The sequence below is a fragment of the Watersipora subatra genome, chromosome 10 (genome assembly GCF_963576615.1).
Source record: "Watersipora subatra chromosome 10, tzWatSuba1.1, whole genome shotgun sequence".
Classification (NCBI taxonomy): Eukaryota; Metazoa; Bryozoa; class Gymnolaemata; order Cheilostomatida; family Watersiporidae; genus Watersipora; species Watersipora subatra.
The window spans coordinates 57,047,316-57,064,558 of NC_088717.1; the positions used below are offsets into that span (position 1 = coordinate 57,047,316).

The 17,243-nt window shown below is 34.9% G+C and overlaps 1 protein-coding gene across 1 annotated transcript in view; it reads left to right on the top strand.

Moving 5' to 3' along the window:
- Positions 1–17,243, top strand: part of LOC137407244 (uncharacterized) — a 92,579-nt gene that overhangs the window by 74,142 nt on the left and 1,194 nt on the right. Inside the window, exons 7-16 of the mRNA XM_068093849.1 lie at positions 8,024–8,198; positions 10,886–11,063; positions 11,778–11,913; positions 13,064–13,216; positions 13,423–13,601; positions 13,834–13,993; positions 14,573–14,709; positions 14,872–15,018; positions 15,928–16,044; positions 16,783–16,884. Coding sequence (XP_067949950.1) covers positions 8,024–8,198; positions 10,886–11,063; positions 11,778–11,913; positions 13,064–13,216; positions 13,423–13,601; positions 13,834–13,993; positions 14,573–14,709; positions 14,872–15,018; positions 15,928–16,044; positions 16,783–16,884 — 1,484 coding nt within the window. The remainder of the gene's footprint in view (positions 1–8,023; positions 8,199–10,885; positions 11,064–11,777; positions 11,914–13,063; positions 13,217–13,422; positions 13,602–13,833; positions 13,994–14,572; positions 14,710–14,871; positions 15,019–15,927; positions 16,045–16,782; positions 16,885–17,243) is intronic.

The following is a 17,243-nucleotide window of genomic DNA, read 5'->3' on the forward strand; positions in this document are numbered from 1 at the left end:
AGATTATAAATTGGAAAATTAAATAGTTTTGTTCATATTGTTTTACATCTACATAAATATATATATATATATATATATATATATATATATATTTATGTAGATGTAAAACAATATGAACAAGACTTCGTTAGTCTAATGTGAGCTGTTGGAGTAAGAACAAGACTTTGTTAGTCTAATGTGAACTGCTAGAGTATGAACAAGACTTTGTTAGTCTAATGTGAACTGCTAGAGTATGAACAAGACTTTGTTAGTCTAATGTGAGCTGTTAGAGTAAGAACAAGACTTTGTTAGTCTAATGTGAACTGCTAGAGTAAGAACAAGACTTTGTTAGTCTAATGTGAGCTGCTAGAGTAAGAACAAGACTTTGTTAGTCTAATGTGAACTGCTAGAGTATGAACAAGACTTTGTTAGTCTAATGTGAGCTGTTAGAGTATAAACAAGACTTTGTTAGTGTGAGGAAGGCTGTCAGAGTATACACACAACTTTCTTTGTATAATGTGAGGTGTCGGAGTATATAAATGACTTTCTTAGTCTAAATGAGCTTAAATGAGCTGTCAGAGTATGACTATTAAACAATTAGCTGTGTAATGTGGCCTCATTAGCAGAGAGTGCCCAGAGTTCTGGTAGGCGTATTATTTGATTACTTCTCTTGCCTAATTACTCTTGTATCTCTTTAGACATAGTTAGACTCATTCTGGTCATAATTATACCCTAGTTGGCGATCTTTACCGCCCATTACATTTCCTGACTCTTTTTTGCCTCACCACCCCGGCTCCTTTAGAAGCAAACTCAGACTATTTTCTTCTCACAAGAGGCTGGTGGCAAGAAAGAGTGTCAAGCTAATAGCTTTAAGCATTGTTATGGTGAAGAGTAAACAAAGTGACTTCCTGGTGGGAGAGTCAGAATCTTAGTCTGTGTCTTAGTAAACTAAAGCGTAAAATGGTCGCTGATATAGGCATATAGAATCAAGAAAAAAGACAGCTGCCTGTATGCTCTACGACTCAGTCCCTTTCCACAAATAATTGTATATCCAACAGTATGCATATTTTGTTATAAGCCAAGGAAGATATCTTGTCTATAACTGCCTTATTCTCTTGCTGAATACTGACTACCCCAATCCAGACAACTAGTGTTGAGGCCCCAAAACTAAGACAAAATGTGTAGACCAAAACACTAAAATCGATTATGTAATACATAAAGACACCACCAACTAATGTGATCTAATTTTACGGGTCAGATCCTGACTGCAATAATAAAGTTAAACAGCAATAGTCCTGTTTCACAAAATATATTTCACTAGAAAAGGTTTTTTGGAAATTTCTTCTATCAAAAATGAAAGGCAAGCTAAAACCATTTGACTTTTCTTGACACATTTACTTTGCATGAAACTTCCTATTTTGTCCCAGTTGATGTATATAATTTTTTAATATATACAAATAGGCCTATTTGATTTTTTATTGAAAAAATGGTTTAGTTTTTTTGTTGAAAAATAAAGTGTTGTTTTTGCCAATTGTTGCTAAACACTTATTTGGTAGATGCCTTCTCAATCATCTTTCAACAATGCAAAAAGAGTGATATCAACATAAACAGACCTTGTTCTAGTTCTATAAAAGCTCTTCATTTACTTTAAAAGTTTATAAAAATGGCGCAACAGAAAAACTTTGTATAGAGCGTTGAATGTGCTAGGTAGGAGTCTATCTAAGAAAATGAAGAAGCGACTTCACAATGCTTTATATTAATTTCAACCATCAACACATCACAAGCAACTTACTCACTAATTGAAGACTGCTGGATTTGATCTTAATAAAGTTAGATTCAGAATTGTAATTGCATTCTGCTCCTACCTCACAATATATACTATGTGCAGTTAACAACCTCGAGGCATACGCTTACAACAAGAATGCTAGAAACAATCCAGGTCTGTCGATGTTTATTTCTTGAAAGAGTAACTATACAGACTAATGCTATTCGTATAAGAGGTGCCTTGTACAACAGACGCTCCTGCAACATAAATAAACCGTTCTGAGAATGTTCACGTTATAGGAATTTTATTTTATACGAAACGTACAGTACACGTAACTTGCCTCTCAAACTTACCCCTTTGGCATTTCAAAAAAGACAATAAATGCACCATTTTAATTTAATGACTGCAGTAGCTGGTGCAGTAGCTGTAATATTGTTGGTTTGTAATGGCAACTTCTTTCATCCCTTTCACTTGGTTTAGGAACCATGGTTACGGTAGTTTTACATTAAGAGCAGCTACACAGACCAATGCTATTCGTATACAAGGTACATTTGTGCTAACACTATAGTGGCTATACTATACTATACTCTACTATATTATATTATACTATACTCTACTATATTATATTATACTATACTATACTCTACTATATTATACTATACTATACTATACTATACTATACTATACTATACTATACTACACTGACTATACTATACTATACTAACTATATTATACTATACTATACTATACTATACTATACTAACACATATCCTAAACATTATGCAAAACTCTAAATTTTAGTATGATTTGTGCTGTTTTAAGATGGCAAATGAACTTACAAAGGTTCAAGTCTATTTTTTACAATTTCTTTGGTGTTTTGTCTGCTGTGAAAAAAATATGATAGTAGTGGGTAAGTTTCCATGAACTCTACCAAATGCAAAAAGATTTTTGTTGCTCTCCGAATTAAAAAAGGAAATAATAGCAATGTGAAGATGCCTCAAAAACAACCAAAGCTGGGCTTTACGTTAAAACCATCAAAAGTATATATCGTTTCGCATTATCATAAGCTGACACACTGGTGAACTGTGAGATACTTTCCAACCATTTAGCTAGAACCTTAAGTGTTGTAATAGTTATTAGTTTTGTCAATGTTTAGTTTCTGCAATTTCTGTACAAAAGCAGGTGCTGCCATGAAAACCATTTGAACCCTAAATACAATTTATTGATATTTGCACATTGCTCACATCCAGTTGTTATGATATTTTAAATAGATAATTGTTGATTTATTATAAAATTCAAAAGTTATTTTATTGGGCCTGAAAAATTACTGCGAGTGATCTCTCTACTTTTAGTATGATGATCTACAACCAACCTAGTATATAATAGTGCAGTAACATATATATATATATATATATATATATATAGCCAACATGATATATAGTTAGTGTGGTACCTACAACCAATCTAGTATATAGTGCGGCTGCCCACAACCAACATTCAACCGAAGTGCAACATAGATGTCAAAGCCTTTTACTTTTGTGTTACAATAGCAACTGTTTTAAATGTACCAACTTTTTGGCAATTTCAAACTTTTTCTACATGCATTTAATGGAACAGCTAAAATGTTGGTCAATTTGTGGCTCAAACCCATGACATTCAGTTTATTATACTGACACGCTAATCAACTGAACTAATCAGCAACCTTCTAGGGTCTCAAAATAATTGTGCCTGTTTTTATCTCTGTGACAGAGAAAGCAAACAGATAGCAGGACATGGACCAGTAATAACATAGGAGATAGAATACAGTTATGAATACTAAATAAAAACGCTAAAAAACTACTTCTTTTGCTAATTTTAGATTTTTAAGCTGTTAAATCTGATCTGATTTCACCAATTGCCATCAGCTAGCATCAGATGGATGTAACAAAATGAGTTAGTGGAGTTAGTTAAATAGATCCAGTTTAAAACTATCTATCATTTTTGATAAAGAAACATTGGTGAGCCACCTCTATATAAGTAGCTGTTAACTGTAAACGGATGACAACTGAAAAGCCTTTTTTTCAGAGAAGATTATAAAGCATGCATAATATTTAACATTCGAGGTTTGACTGGAGCTCCTTCTGGCAGCTTAGGACTATAAGTCTTTCATATGTTCAATAATGTTTACTAAGAAATTACTACTACAGGGTATTTAATATTCTCATATCCTACAGCTTATAAACCTACTCAGAATGCTAAAGCTCTTCTTAACACACCTGCGCAGGTGCCAAGCTATCGCTGACAGCTATAAGATTGTGCTGCTAATAATATCCATGCATGAGACGATCGAAAAGCCTCTTGGCTAGCTAGCGAGGCATTCATTTCATATACAAACTGACAGGATAATGGAATAGAGTTTTAAAAAAGCTACATCTGCCAGATTGTTTTCTAAATGCCAATCACCAATCAGAAAAAAGGTATCATCTGTTGAAATATTGAAAGCTGCCTCACATTCATTCAAGAACATTTGAATGATAGCGCATCGAAGCATTGTAGCTTTCGTTAGCGATGGGTAAACACTCCGGCTCGGGTGTAGGACTGAAAAAGGGTAACCGTGCGAGCGGGGGAGGCGCTGGTAGGGCACATGCACACCCTGTGGTGCCTTCTTCCTATAAGAACACAAACCTATTTCAAAATACGGCATCTTACACGAAACTGTACTCCTATGGAGAGCAGCACAAAAGTCAGCGACGCAAGGATACCCGGCAGCGATGCAGGGATACTCGGCAACGATACAGGGATACGCGGCAGCGATGCGGAGATACCCAAGAAAAGTTGATAAAGAGAAGAGCGGCGAACGGGGGTAAAAATAACATTTACTGAAAATACTAATTGATCATAGATTGTCATATCAATATCGATTTGTGTAAATATTTTTGGCGATCAGTGAATAACTTCGTATCAAAATAACCAGCATGCAATTCATCTTCGCCTCACTTACCTTCTGTTCATTGTCTCCTCTTTTTACCTCCTTGATTTGTCAATCAATCTCAACTTCTAATAATAAATCTATAAGAACTAGTAAAACTTTTCTCATTTTTTCAATAGATAAGCCAGACACCTAAAATCACTCTGTCATCTTGTTTTTCAACCCAGTAAAACTATATATTGGATAAAGATGTAAATTTTATTGTTCAACTATTTTCTAAGAGAAGAAAACTCCATGTAGATTATTTAACCTTCGTGTGCTTGACCTGTCTGAGTAATTTTTTGTATAGTTTCGTACTTTTCTAAAAACTAAACTGTTAGATTAAGGCGTTAGTATAAGAAAATCAAATTTTGAAGTATTGAAGATTACCTAAATGCAAATTCTTTTTTCAGTCGCTTTTTGCTTCATACCTGTGCAGCTGTTTAATTTTCTGGTCATGGTGAACAAGTCTGCAATTCAACAGTATAGTCTTTGCTATATTGACTGGTTGTACTCTGTCTTTAAAGAGTGTATGTCACACATATTCAATTGTGCCAACTTTTACATTGTGTTATCTCATTTTATTAAACTACTCAAAATCTAAAACTGGTTTTAGATGCCAAAATATCTGGCCTCAGCCTAGGCTGTTACACTGAACTATTTAAAAGTGTGTTTGGTAAGATTTCTTGTCAAATTGACCTTCTTTGTCTCAAAAAACTTGAGGAGTTTTTCATCTATTGGAAAATGGAGGGTTATCCTTGTTTTGTTTGTGTGATGGTGCTAAATAAGTCACTCTCTCCTTTCAGACTCAGATTACAGTTCTGACAGCGAAGATTTGTCAGGTGCTGCTATAGTAACACAGTATTTACTGTTTAGATAGTGGAGTGAAAGATTTAGCATAGAGTTGACAGCATAGCACTTGAAACTACTTTTAGATTTGAAACCTGAGATCTTTCCTAGTTGAGTGGGTGATTGCGAGTCTTCCCCTATTTGCCTAGAGCCATGAACAGCAAAATTTATACCTACGAGAACATCTTTTAGGACCTTCATAGGTTTATTTGACATTTCTGAAGTTGTCTCTACCTGTCTTGCTATGTGATTTTAAGTTAACAAATTTTCTGTAGCTGGACTATCATAAATTAATGGCATGATTTTAAATAATACATTCCTATAAGCTTTTACTACATTTTGTATTAGTATTCTTTTATCAAAAAAAAACCTGTATGATATTTCCAGTTTAAATCTAACTATCCTTAAGCTGAATATAAAAGTCCTTCAATGTATATCTTTTTATTCACGTACTTTACTTACTAAATGACTACAATGTGTTGACATGATGATCTGCTTGTTTGCGCAGTCGACGATGAAGTGTTGGATGCCATAGGTAATGACTATATTATTTATAAATTCATATCATTTTTGCTTTGTTGCTTACAGTTGAACAGTTTTCTCCATATTGTGATGTCAACTCTCAATGGTTGAGCAACTAAATAACTACAAACTTAACTTTTGTTCGACGAGTAAAATTATTCTAGCATAAATTTTTCTTTTTTAAAGTCATAAAGATGCTTGTTTTATTAATCAGCCAATAAAAAGACAGGTAGCATTTCTACAGATATCAGTTGCCCAATTGAGCTTGGTTTCTGTGTGTGTGTGTGCGCGTGCGTGCACTTTTCTGCTTTCTTTGACCATTTTCTCCTTTTGCAACTATATTGTTATTGCGCTTTGTTTAGAGTATGGTGGGGTTGGTAATCAGGAATACCCCAAGTCATCAGATGGTACACCATTGAGCAGTGTCACTGAGAATGGTACAATAAAACTCCTACACACTAGATTTCAGTTAACCACCTGTTGTTGTTTGTCAGCTGTCACTAGACTCACATACAATATTTAACACGCCTCTTGATATTGTATTGCCGCACCATATACTTTCTCGCAGTCTCACAACACTTAGCCACCACTTAGACTACCTGCGAATTAGATCCTCTTGCTAAGTGACCTTTTAGTCTTACAACATTACACTCAGGCGTAACAGGCAGATGCAACACTCAGATGTAACACGTAGATGTAACACGCAGACGTAACCCGCAGATGTAACAGACAGACGTAACCCGCATACATATACAGTTCTTTCACAGAGTCGTCATAGAGAACTAGCAGACCTCTATCAAAATATTGAGCTCTAGTTCTAGCTGTCAAAATGTCTATTTCCGTACATAGCAGCAGATTACAATGGTGGCTGGGAAGCAAAGGATCATACCTTCATCTGCTCATCACCTAGCGAATCTTGCTCAACGTGTCTGGACAAGTCTACATCTAGTGATGACTGGGGCCAACTGCTGCCGTGTAGCAGCTCCTCTATAAGCCTAGAAAGCTCTTCTCTTACTTCGATGCGTATATATGGTGGAAAAACATTTGTGTCTCGCTCTATTGCTCGTAGCTCCACATGTGTTTAGTTTGATGCTCTGATTCTGTTTAAGAGCTGCTTGTATTATATCGACTAAAATTAACCGCCATGAAATGCATTACTGCAGAATCGATCACTTAAATATTATAATACAATTATTTTTCAGAAATTGTCTGTTTGTAAAAGTGTTCTGACAGCTACTGCTAGCTGTGATCATAGAACTTTTTATGTACGAGGTCAAGGGTCAAGGGTCGAAAACTTGTAACAAAAAATTTCAGTTTTTAAAGTTTTAGGCAAATTTTAATTGTAATTTAAATTTAACGATCTTCCAAATAATATCTGTTTTATTAACAGAGAAAAGTATTTTAAAGGTTATATGTCAAACCAATTATTTGATTTGATTGGCTAACTGTTGCCCTTTTTTGTTTTAAGATTCTTGTATGGTATAAATTGAAAACATTTTTGTTTGAAATGAAAGTATTGTCAATGAAGTGATATACATACATATATAACAAGTTTTTGACTTGCGGCTCTTGAGAAAGCTCAAAAATACAACATCAATAGGTTCATGATAATGTTAAAAAACTGTTGATTGCCTAAATACCAGGCATAACTAATTTTTTTAGTCAGTTTGGAAACGTGTTAGCAAGTTTAGAGTGTTTTACCTTATTAGTTATTTGAGTTGTTTTGCACTTTAAGTTAAATATGTTGTTTACATTTATCTTTAGTTCTTTACATGTATGTGTTTTGGAATGAGCTCCACTAATTGCTAGTAAACTGTCTGCTAAAATGCCTTCTCTGTAGTCTGACTGAATCCTTATCCCTTTAACAATACCAAAATGTTGACTAGAACAGATTAAGCTTGTGACAAACACCTATTATCTACATTTCTGTTCTTCAACATTTATTTTACCTTGTCTTTCAGAGAGTGAGTCTGAAGAAAATGAGTCAGTAGGACACGAAGCAGAAGAAGAAGTCGATATGCCAGATGGAGTCCCACCTCTCCAGTCGGATGAGCACTGCCATGCCTTCATCTACCACTCCTCCAACGCTGATGACCAGGATCTTGTTGAGCATTATGTCTCGACAATAGAGAACAGGTGATTGACACTATGCTTTCAGATAAGCTTTAGCACTGCCCTAGTATGAACTGAGTGAGCTACTGGTAGTAATAGACAAATTTTAGCTGCTTGTAAACACTGTCTAATTGTACCGCTAAATTCTGATTTGGCAGTTTTATTAATATTGGAACTTTGAGAGAACAATAAAAAAGCGTTATGCAGCACTCAAAATGTTCTTGAAAGTATTCGTGAAACTTTCAATATACAAGTTTACGATAAATGCTAGTTATCTTTTATTAACTGTGTTTCACATGTTTGAGTTTTTAGAAATATATTGCATACTGAGTTTAAACAGTTGTACTTAGCCAGGTTTCTTTTGCTTCTTGTAATATAATTGCACAAAATGCCAGCTTAAATGTGATATCAGTCAAGCTTTATCTGCATGTCAACAGTCGTTACAGCGTTGAACAAATTCAGAGTTATATGCTCCATTATGAAAGCAGACAACTTCAATAATTTTATTGCTTTGCACTGTTTGTTATTGATTGATACATGTTTAACAGGCTATTTTATATTATCATTTAGCGATGACAGGTAGAGAATGATTGGTGCTCCGAGTGCTTAGCTTCGACAACCTTAGCCCCAGTTCTAACCAAACATAGTGCTCATTCATTGTGAACATATTCATTGTTAACAATTTATTGCTCCTATGCTATGGTTTTGGTCATGCTTTGCTCATTGGCATTGTATGCTGTAGCCTGAAAATACTACTTGCATGTTTCTGTCGTGTTTGTTACACCCAATTCTGCTTCTTTTAAGGCTTCCAGCTGTTGGAAGCCTGCAGGTCAGTTAGGGTTTGATATGAATAACTGGAACCTTAAAGTTAACGATTTGTGATAAATGTTTTTGACCATTTTATTCATTTTCAGTACCTCATCTATCTTCATTTGACCTTGAACTCGTTGTCCAGTGTTTGTCATTCCAGCATGCTATCTTCAATGTTGTACAAATCAGTGGCTATGCCATCACTGTCAAATGCATGTATGAGAATTCTTGACAATTTAAAAAAAAATTATGATTTAATAGTGCTGTAGCTTGCCTTATTCCAAACGTAACTAATAAGGTTGAGCTCTTATTTAAAAGTAGCCAATAAGAGGATAAGCACTTTTTAAAAAATAACCAATAAGAGAGAGCTCATATTTAAAAGTAGCCAATAAGAGAGAGAGAAAGCTCGCATTTAAAAGTTACCAATAAAAGAGAGAGCTCTTATTTAAAAGTGACCAATAAGAATGAGCTCTTCTTTAAAAGTAACCAATAAGAGAGCTCACATTTCAAAATAACTAATACGAGAAAGCTCATATTTTAAAGTGACCAATAAGAGAGAGCCTATACTTAAAATATTTCCTGCTACTGTAGCTAAAGAGCTCCGTTATGCTCGTAACTAGATGCAACAAGACAACACCATCTTGCCCTCATCTAAAAAATCGTATGAAGTTGCAAATACAAAAAATTACATTTAGTTGGCGGCTCGATCCTAAATAGTCACTATAACGTATAATTTTATAAAATTATAATACATAATTTTATACTTTATAATGTAAAATTTTATACATTATAGCGTATAATTTAATAGTTTTATGCTTTTATCAAGCTTAGTCAACTTGCAAGTAGGCTGACTTTGTAAAATGGATGTGCTTGTAAAATATCCTGCCTTAACTAATCTTTTTACTGTGCAATCTGAGACAGTTTTTTAGAACAAACAATGTTTGAGTTTTGTGTGCAAAACAAGAGGCTTCATTCACATCAGCGACAAGTAGTAATAGCGGTGTATGTTTGGGTATCATCTCACATTGACAACTCTTTTGTTTTAGTGAAATTTTGTTTACTTCTACAACTTGTTCAATTCTCAGAAAATTATGCTAAACAAGATAATATATTTTTAGCATATTGAGAGATCAATTAGTAAAACTTGAGAAGTAGCTAAAATGTGAATACAGAGAGGGTTAAGCATTAGATTTGATGTAACTGCTGAAGTGGAACAGAGTTAAATAGTTAAATTTAGGTAAAATAATGAACACACTTCCATTTTAATGATCTAATGCATGACGCATTAACGCACCAAAACTTGTTTTTATGGCAAAACAGTGTGAATTGTTTAAATACTTGTGTGTGAAGGTAAAGTTGAGGTGTCAAAAAGGCATGGAGAATGTAAACTGTGTAAATATTTTTCACAATAATAGCCACACGCGTAATCTTGCCGAATATGAAAGGCATCCAATTTTTTAACGTCAAAGCATCAGTTTGACGTTTTGATAGATAAGGGCAATATTGACAATTGCCTCCCCTTTCATCACTTCAACATGTTGGAGTAACTGAAATAAACAATAAGTTGACAGAGTAATGATGACCTTTAAGAGTGTCTAAGAAACTAAATAATATGTTGATGAATTCTTCAGAGCTGTTAGCATCTTCAGAGGCTCAAAACCCAGAGAGGTATCGCAACTCCCAACCTTGCAAATATTGAATAATACATGTATTTATTGATTCACTAGAACCGTAATTTAATGCATAGACAAACATATTTATAGTGCATATTTGACTAAATATAAAATAAAATAAAAATTAGATAGATTTATATATAGTAGTTACTGTAAATGTTTGCTCAATTAGTATATTTTTAAAAGTAAAGTAATCGTCAGCATGTACAAAATTTCAACGTTTTACAGCCCGCATGACCTGAAGGTAATGACTAACGAGAGAGACTTCAAGGCTGACCTTTCAAACACTTCAAACCTGCTGTTGGCTATCACACTCAGTCAGCGAATTGTACTCGTCTGCAGTCAAGAGTTTGTAGAAAATGAGCTGCCTCAGTTTGAGTCAGTTGCGTATGGCGTCATGTCAGAAGTGAGTATCTCATGACAGCGGGTACAATGGAGGGATATGCAGAAAGTATAATAAATGATGTTGTTCCCATTTAAAGAGCTAAACATTTTGTTCATCATAATAAACCTTGTAATAATGACAAAAGCCACTGTAAAATTAAAGTAACACACGTGCCGTAGAGTGGTATATGCGTTTTAAATACTACACTGATCCTACAAAAAACTGGCATAGATTGCTGTCTTTTGACATTTTTATTCTTATTCTTCTTGTGAGAGCACAAGCAGTTATGACACTTACAGTAGGAACTTTGCAGTAAGTGAAACTTCCAGTAGCTGACACTTGCAGTAAATGACACTTTTAGTAGATGACACTTGCAGTAAATGACACTTGCAGTAGATGACACTCACTTGTAGGTGACACTTGCAGTAGGTGACAATTGCAGTAGATGACGCTCACCTGTAAGTGACACTTGCAGTAGGTGACACTTGCAGTAAAAAACTCTTGCCATAGATAACACTTTTAGTAGATGACACGTGTAATAAGTGGCATTTATGGTTATGATTATCTAGTGCGAGTACAGATGAGAGTAGTGAGTGACACTTACAAAACTGACACTGACAGAAAATGACCATACAATATCAACACTAGGAGAACAAGAACACACAGCTCGAAACAAGAGCTGACACTTTCGTAAAATGCAGAGCTTAGAAGGAAACAATAACATCTTAATTGCAGGAAGACAGAAAGAACAGGCTGCTAGTTCTGTTGCTGCCAGATGCGGAGCTTCCTGCCAGCCTAAGTCGCCTGCCAAAAATATTTCACTCTATTGACACAGACTGCTATGATAGACTCACCAAGATTCTCTCTTCTGGTTGGTAACTAGTATTATTAATTATCAGTAACATATGCATAAATACAATATGAATGAGCAATGATGATATAGCGTAGACAGTTAACTTTCATGTACGACATACACTTCGGCTAAGTATTGCATCAGGTTATTACGATTTGTTGTACTGAGGGCACTGAGCGCTCCAGTAGACACCAGCTGGCAGGTGTCTGCCAGAATCTTAAATGGCATAATTTTTATTCAAGCTTAGTGAATGTCATTGATCTATTCTTGACATGAACACTATCTATTGCAGATTGCTGTGCTTTAGCATGTTTTTCGTTGGGGCGATGCAGCCATCTTTATTTATTTTTTTGATTACGGAACAATATGAGCAGTTTGTGAAATGTGAAAAATGAAAAAATGAGTTGAAATAATTGTCTTACTACCTAAAGGGTAAAAATCAGTCACATTCACTTATTCTTCTCACAAAATGAGTTAATTGTGGCTTACTCATATTGGCATGAAATGAACAACCATTAGCCAGTAGCGAGCCAAAAAAGATTTTGAATTGTGTAGCACACTTAGTGGTATGTAGCCAACCGAACAGAGCATTCTCTGTAATAACCATGTATGTGCATAACATTGTTGAATGTGATTTAACATGAGTCATTGGCATGACATGGCATGAGAGAACAATCATCTTACACATATATACTGTTGTGTTTGCTCATACGAGATCATGAATACTATCTAACACAGAGGTACTTGGAGTGGTGACATAATTTCATAGTGCATCACATGTCAAGCAGGTTGTTATGGCAGAAGGTGTACGTTACGCATAGCAAGCAGTGGGTACTGTACGATCCACAGACATAATAGGTTTACTCAGTGTAGCAGCTAAAGCGTAATAAGCATGTGATACATCCACACTGTATGTGACACAACACTTTATATTGCTGGCACAGTATATGACATTTACATAATGCATATGACACACATTATTTTTTAGATGAACACATTGTATATGCATTATATGTGTGCCATATTGTGAATGTTATTAACATTATATATGGTATGTGCACAATGTATGTAACACATATACATTGTATATGAATTACATGCTTTTTCATTCTTAAAAGTTGGTATTTTCAGTAGAGTTGTAAGATACCACTGTTACCCCTTATTGCAGGACCAGTAAACAAGGACAATATGGCTGTGCAGCCTTCTGCACCGCCAGCCGAAAAGGGAGATTTTAGAGGTGTCTCTCCCTTTTCTAAAGAACATTCATCTTCTCAAAAGACTTCCTCTGACTCTCAGGCTATCATAACCAAAGAACCAAGCAGTGAGTACATAAAGAGGACAACTCCTTCATCTTTTATATCAACCTTAAGCATTTCCTTAGCTTCAGTTCTTTACCTTGTCTTAGTTCACAGCCTTCTTGACACCTCCTACAGTAGAATCGCTAAAGACATGAAGTGAAACAGCAAAGCTATCAGACATATAATACTTTTGTTATGAAGATTTGAGTATTTGCTCATAATTTGACAGATTATCCTAACGGAGCAGTCATCCGCCGTATTACAGCTCGGAAGTACAAGTCATTTGAGCTTGAGCGGGGAACACCACCTAGCATACTGGACACTTACTGTCCATGCACCTCACTTTGTTGTCCTCAACAGGATCCCGTCTACCGAGCTCCTTCCGCTCTCACTCGTCGTGGTCTCCAGGTACTCGGGCTAATTACAACAACAAACTCTGATTAATTTGTAGGCTTCAAAAAAGAAATTAGATGAATAGACAACATACTTTTGATTACAACGGATTTTAATGATTTTGATTAACAACTTTCCGTAAAAGAGTGACTTTACATCAAATGAGTCATAATGCCAATTCTCATTGGCTATTTTCTAATCTGTGCGTTGCTATTTGGCTAACGCAGAACTGTTTGTTTGGCTACAGATAACTGATGCAGAGTTTGAAAGCATCCTTAAATCCCTGACCGAAGCCTCCAAAGTGTCGTTCTTCCAGAAGGCAGTTGACTGCTCACTTCCAACCCTATTCTTATCAGTGATGGCCGTGACAGCAGCTGTGACCTTTAGCCTTTGGTTTCTTGTCACTGGTATGCTATTTTATGATTTTCCGTAATGCCTGAAGCAGCTGTAATCTCTGTCTGGCCTCCGTTTCCTTGCCACTGATATGCCTTTTTGCACTTCTCAGTGATGACAGAGGCAGCAGTTGCGGTCATTGATTGTTAGTCACTGGTCATTCCTATTCCCTTTAATAGTTAACAGCAGTGGTAAACTTTAGCCTGTGATTCCTGGCCACTGGTATGCTCTTGAAACAATCAGGTCGTCTATTATATTAAAATATATACAAACATTGACATAACTGTATACATATATATATATATATATATATATATATATATATATATATATATATATATATATATATATATAGCAAACGGGTATAGTGTGTGCAAAACAATTATGGCAACAAAGTGCAACATTCTGCACCGTAAATTTTCTAACTTTACAGCTCTATTTGGAAAAATAAAAATTCATACAAACAACACGGCAAAGCTGATATACGATGAAAAGGTCGACATGAGGTCACAACCATTATACGTGTATGTGCATATGCTTGACAGTACAGCCTTGATGATAGTACAGTGTATACATACATATATACTTTGTAGGCGCATTACATCATCATAGTTCGGAAGATGCTGACTTGTCAGGGAGCATTTTCTGGAGCTTTATGATCTTGGTTTTCTTTTTACCTACTCTAGTTGCCCTCGTAATGCTCGCTGTTCTTATTCATCTCGTCAATTATGTGAGTCTTTATACACTTTGTTAATTATGTCTTTATATACCTTGTTAATTATATGTCTTTATATACCTTGTTAATTATATAAGTCTTTATATGCCTTGTTAATTATATAGGTCTTTATACACCCTGCTAATTAGATAAGTGTATATATTGTTTTGTTTTTAGAAATATCTAAAGTACAGAATTAAAACAGAAGAGCTAAACAAAAGGTTCAGAGAAACCAACCTGGTGCTACACTGCCAGAGGGCCTACTGGTCTTGCTCATCTAGAATACGTCTCTATTTTATCTACTACAACTTTGAACTCTGCCAGGTAAGATTGTTTATCTACTACAACTTTGAACTCTGCCAGGTAAGATTGTTTATCTACTACAACTTTGAACTCTGCCAGGTAAGATTGTTTATCTACTACAACTTTGAACTCTGCCAGGTAAGATTGTTTATCTACTACAACTTTGAACTCTGCCAGGTAAGATTGTTTATCTACTACAACTTTGAACTCTGCCAGGTAAGATTGTTTATCTACTACAACTTTGAACTCTGCCAGGTAAGATTGTTTATCTACTACAACTTTGAACTCTGCCAGGTAAGATTGTTTATCTACTACAACTTTGAACTCTGCCAGGTAAGATTGTTTATCTACTACAACTTTGAACTCTGCCAGGTAAGATTGTTTATCTACTACAACTTTGAACTCTGCCAGGTAAGATTGACCTTGCCTGTGAGAAAAGTAAAGGTAATGTTCCTTCTTAGGTCCTTATTTTTCTTGGATCCAATAAGTTGAACCAAGATATTGTTTTATTTTACAATGTTTTTAAAATTTTCATCTGTGGATACTATGATTTACTCATTATAATGGTTTCTTAGTTACTAAACTGTCATAAAAATATAAAAAATAAATTAGTACGAATTACTATCAGATTATAACTCTCATGCTCTCTTATTTTAGGTTTAAACAATTTCTTTTGGTCCAATTGGTCTTTTTATGATCACTTTACGTTTTTTTCCGGGTAATATTGGTTTTTTGTCCTGAAATTTGATTTTTTGTATTTGTATATGCAGAAACGCTAAAACTGAAAGTTGACCTAACCATTCTAAAAATAAATATTAATGTAGCAGGGTTTTGGAGTTTTGCATATTTGAAGCTTAATTTTGAAGTTTTCTTCCTTTTCTCTCAGCATGTAACCCTGAAAACATTTTATTTGCTTACTGAATATTGTAGCAAACCCTTTATTGTCATGTTCATGACAATATGACAAGAGTTAACGGACCTCTGACCGCACAGACAAACTTTTTAGGGAATGGAGACAGTGCCACCCTCAAGCTAGATAAAATCATGGTAAGAACTCACAATAAAAATATGTTGATTAAGACTGAATTATTTACAGTATTATCTTTTTAAACTCTTCAGTGACTAATAATAATAATCACCAATTTTTGACCTCAGCTCATCTACTGCTACAATACCAGGCTTCCCTCTCTCTCTCCCTTTTCTGGCCTTTCTTCCTCTCAATATCAGGAGTTATCGGAACCAAAAATCGGGTTTATTGCCAATGGATCGCTCTACTGAGAGTTATGAAAAAAACCGTTGATGCAGCAGACAATCTGTTTGGATTGGCTAACATCCTCAAGAAAGTTCTGTTCATTCTAGCCTAAAGGAACTATCTTGTTAGCAGGAAATAACACCAGCTTAAGCTGTGGTAAAACCCATAATAAAACCGATAATAATAATAATTATAATAACAATAATTATAATAATATATATTATAATAATAATAATTATAATAATTACAATTATACATGTGATATAAAAGTTAGCCATAATGGTGGTCAAGGTGAGCAACATCAGGTTCAGTTGTTCCTATGGGTTCTAATATGTCACACAGGAACATCATAGACAAGAGTAAATACGCTGACTTTTAACTGCTTACAGAAAAGAGTAAATACGCTGACTTTTAACTGCTTACAGAAGAGAGTGAATACGCTGACTTTTAACTGCTTACAGAAAAGAGTGAATACGCTGACTTTTAACTGCTTACAAAAAAGAGTGAATACGCTGACTTTTAACTGCTTACAGAAAAGAGTGAATACGCTGACAAAGAAGTTTGAGTGGGACTATTTTGAGGCACTCACCAGACACAAATTGCCAAATGTAGAAGAAAAAGAACACCGAGAAAAGGTAAGCAATTTGATTTGACCCTCCGACACGCTACTTTACTTTCAGTTATAGATTTCAACTATAAAAGACCAAACCTGTTTTTGTTTTTTTGTCTTGTGATCTCTAATAACAGGCACCAGAAAATTTGCAGTCAAACTTCTCTTTCCGTTCAGTTTCATTTTTTTCAAGCCACCTTTTCTCTAAGTAGCTGTGTTTTTTTCGAAGAACTTGAAAAATATCTTGAAATGCCCTTAGTCTAGAATCTTGACACTACTATGTTAACACTTGTTCCTGCATATGACATACATGACATACATGGCACAGAGACTGCCTCTGTCAAAGACTTGTGACAGCTGATAAGTAAAACAAAATTTTAGCAA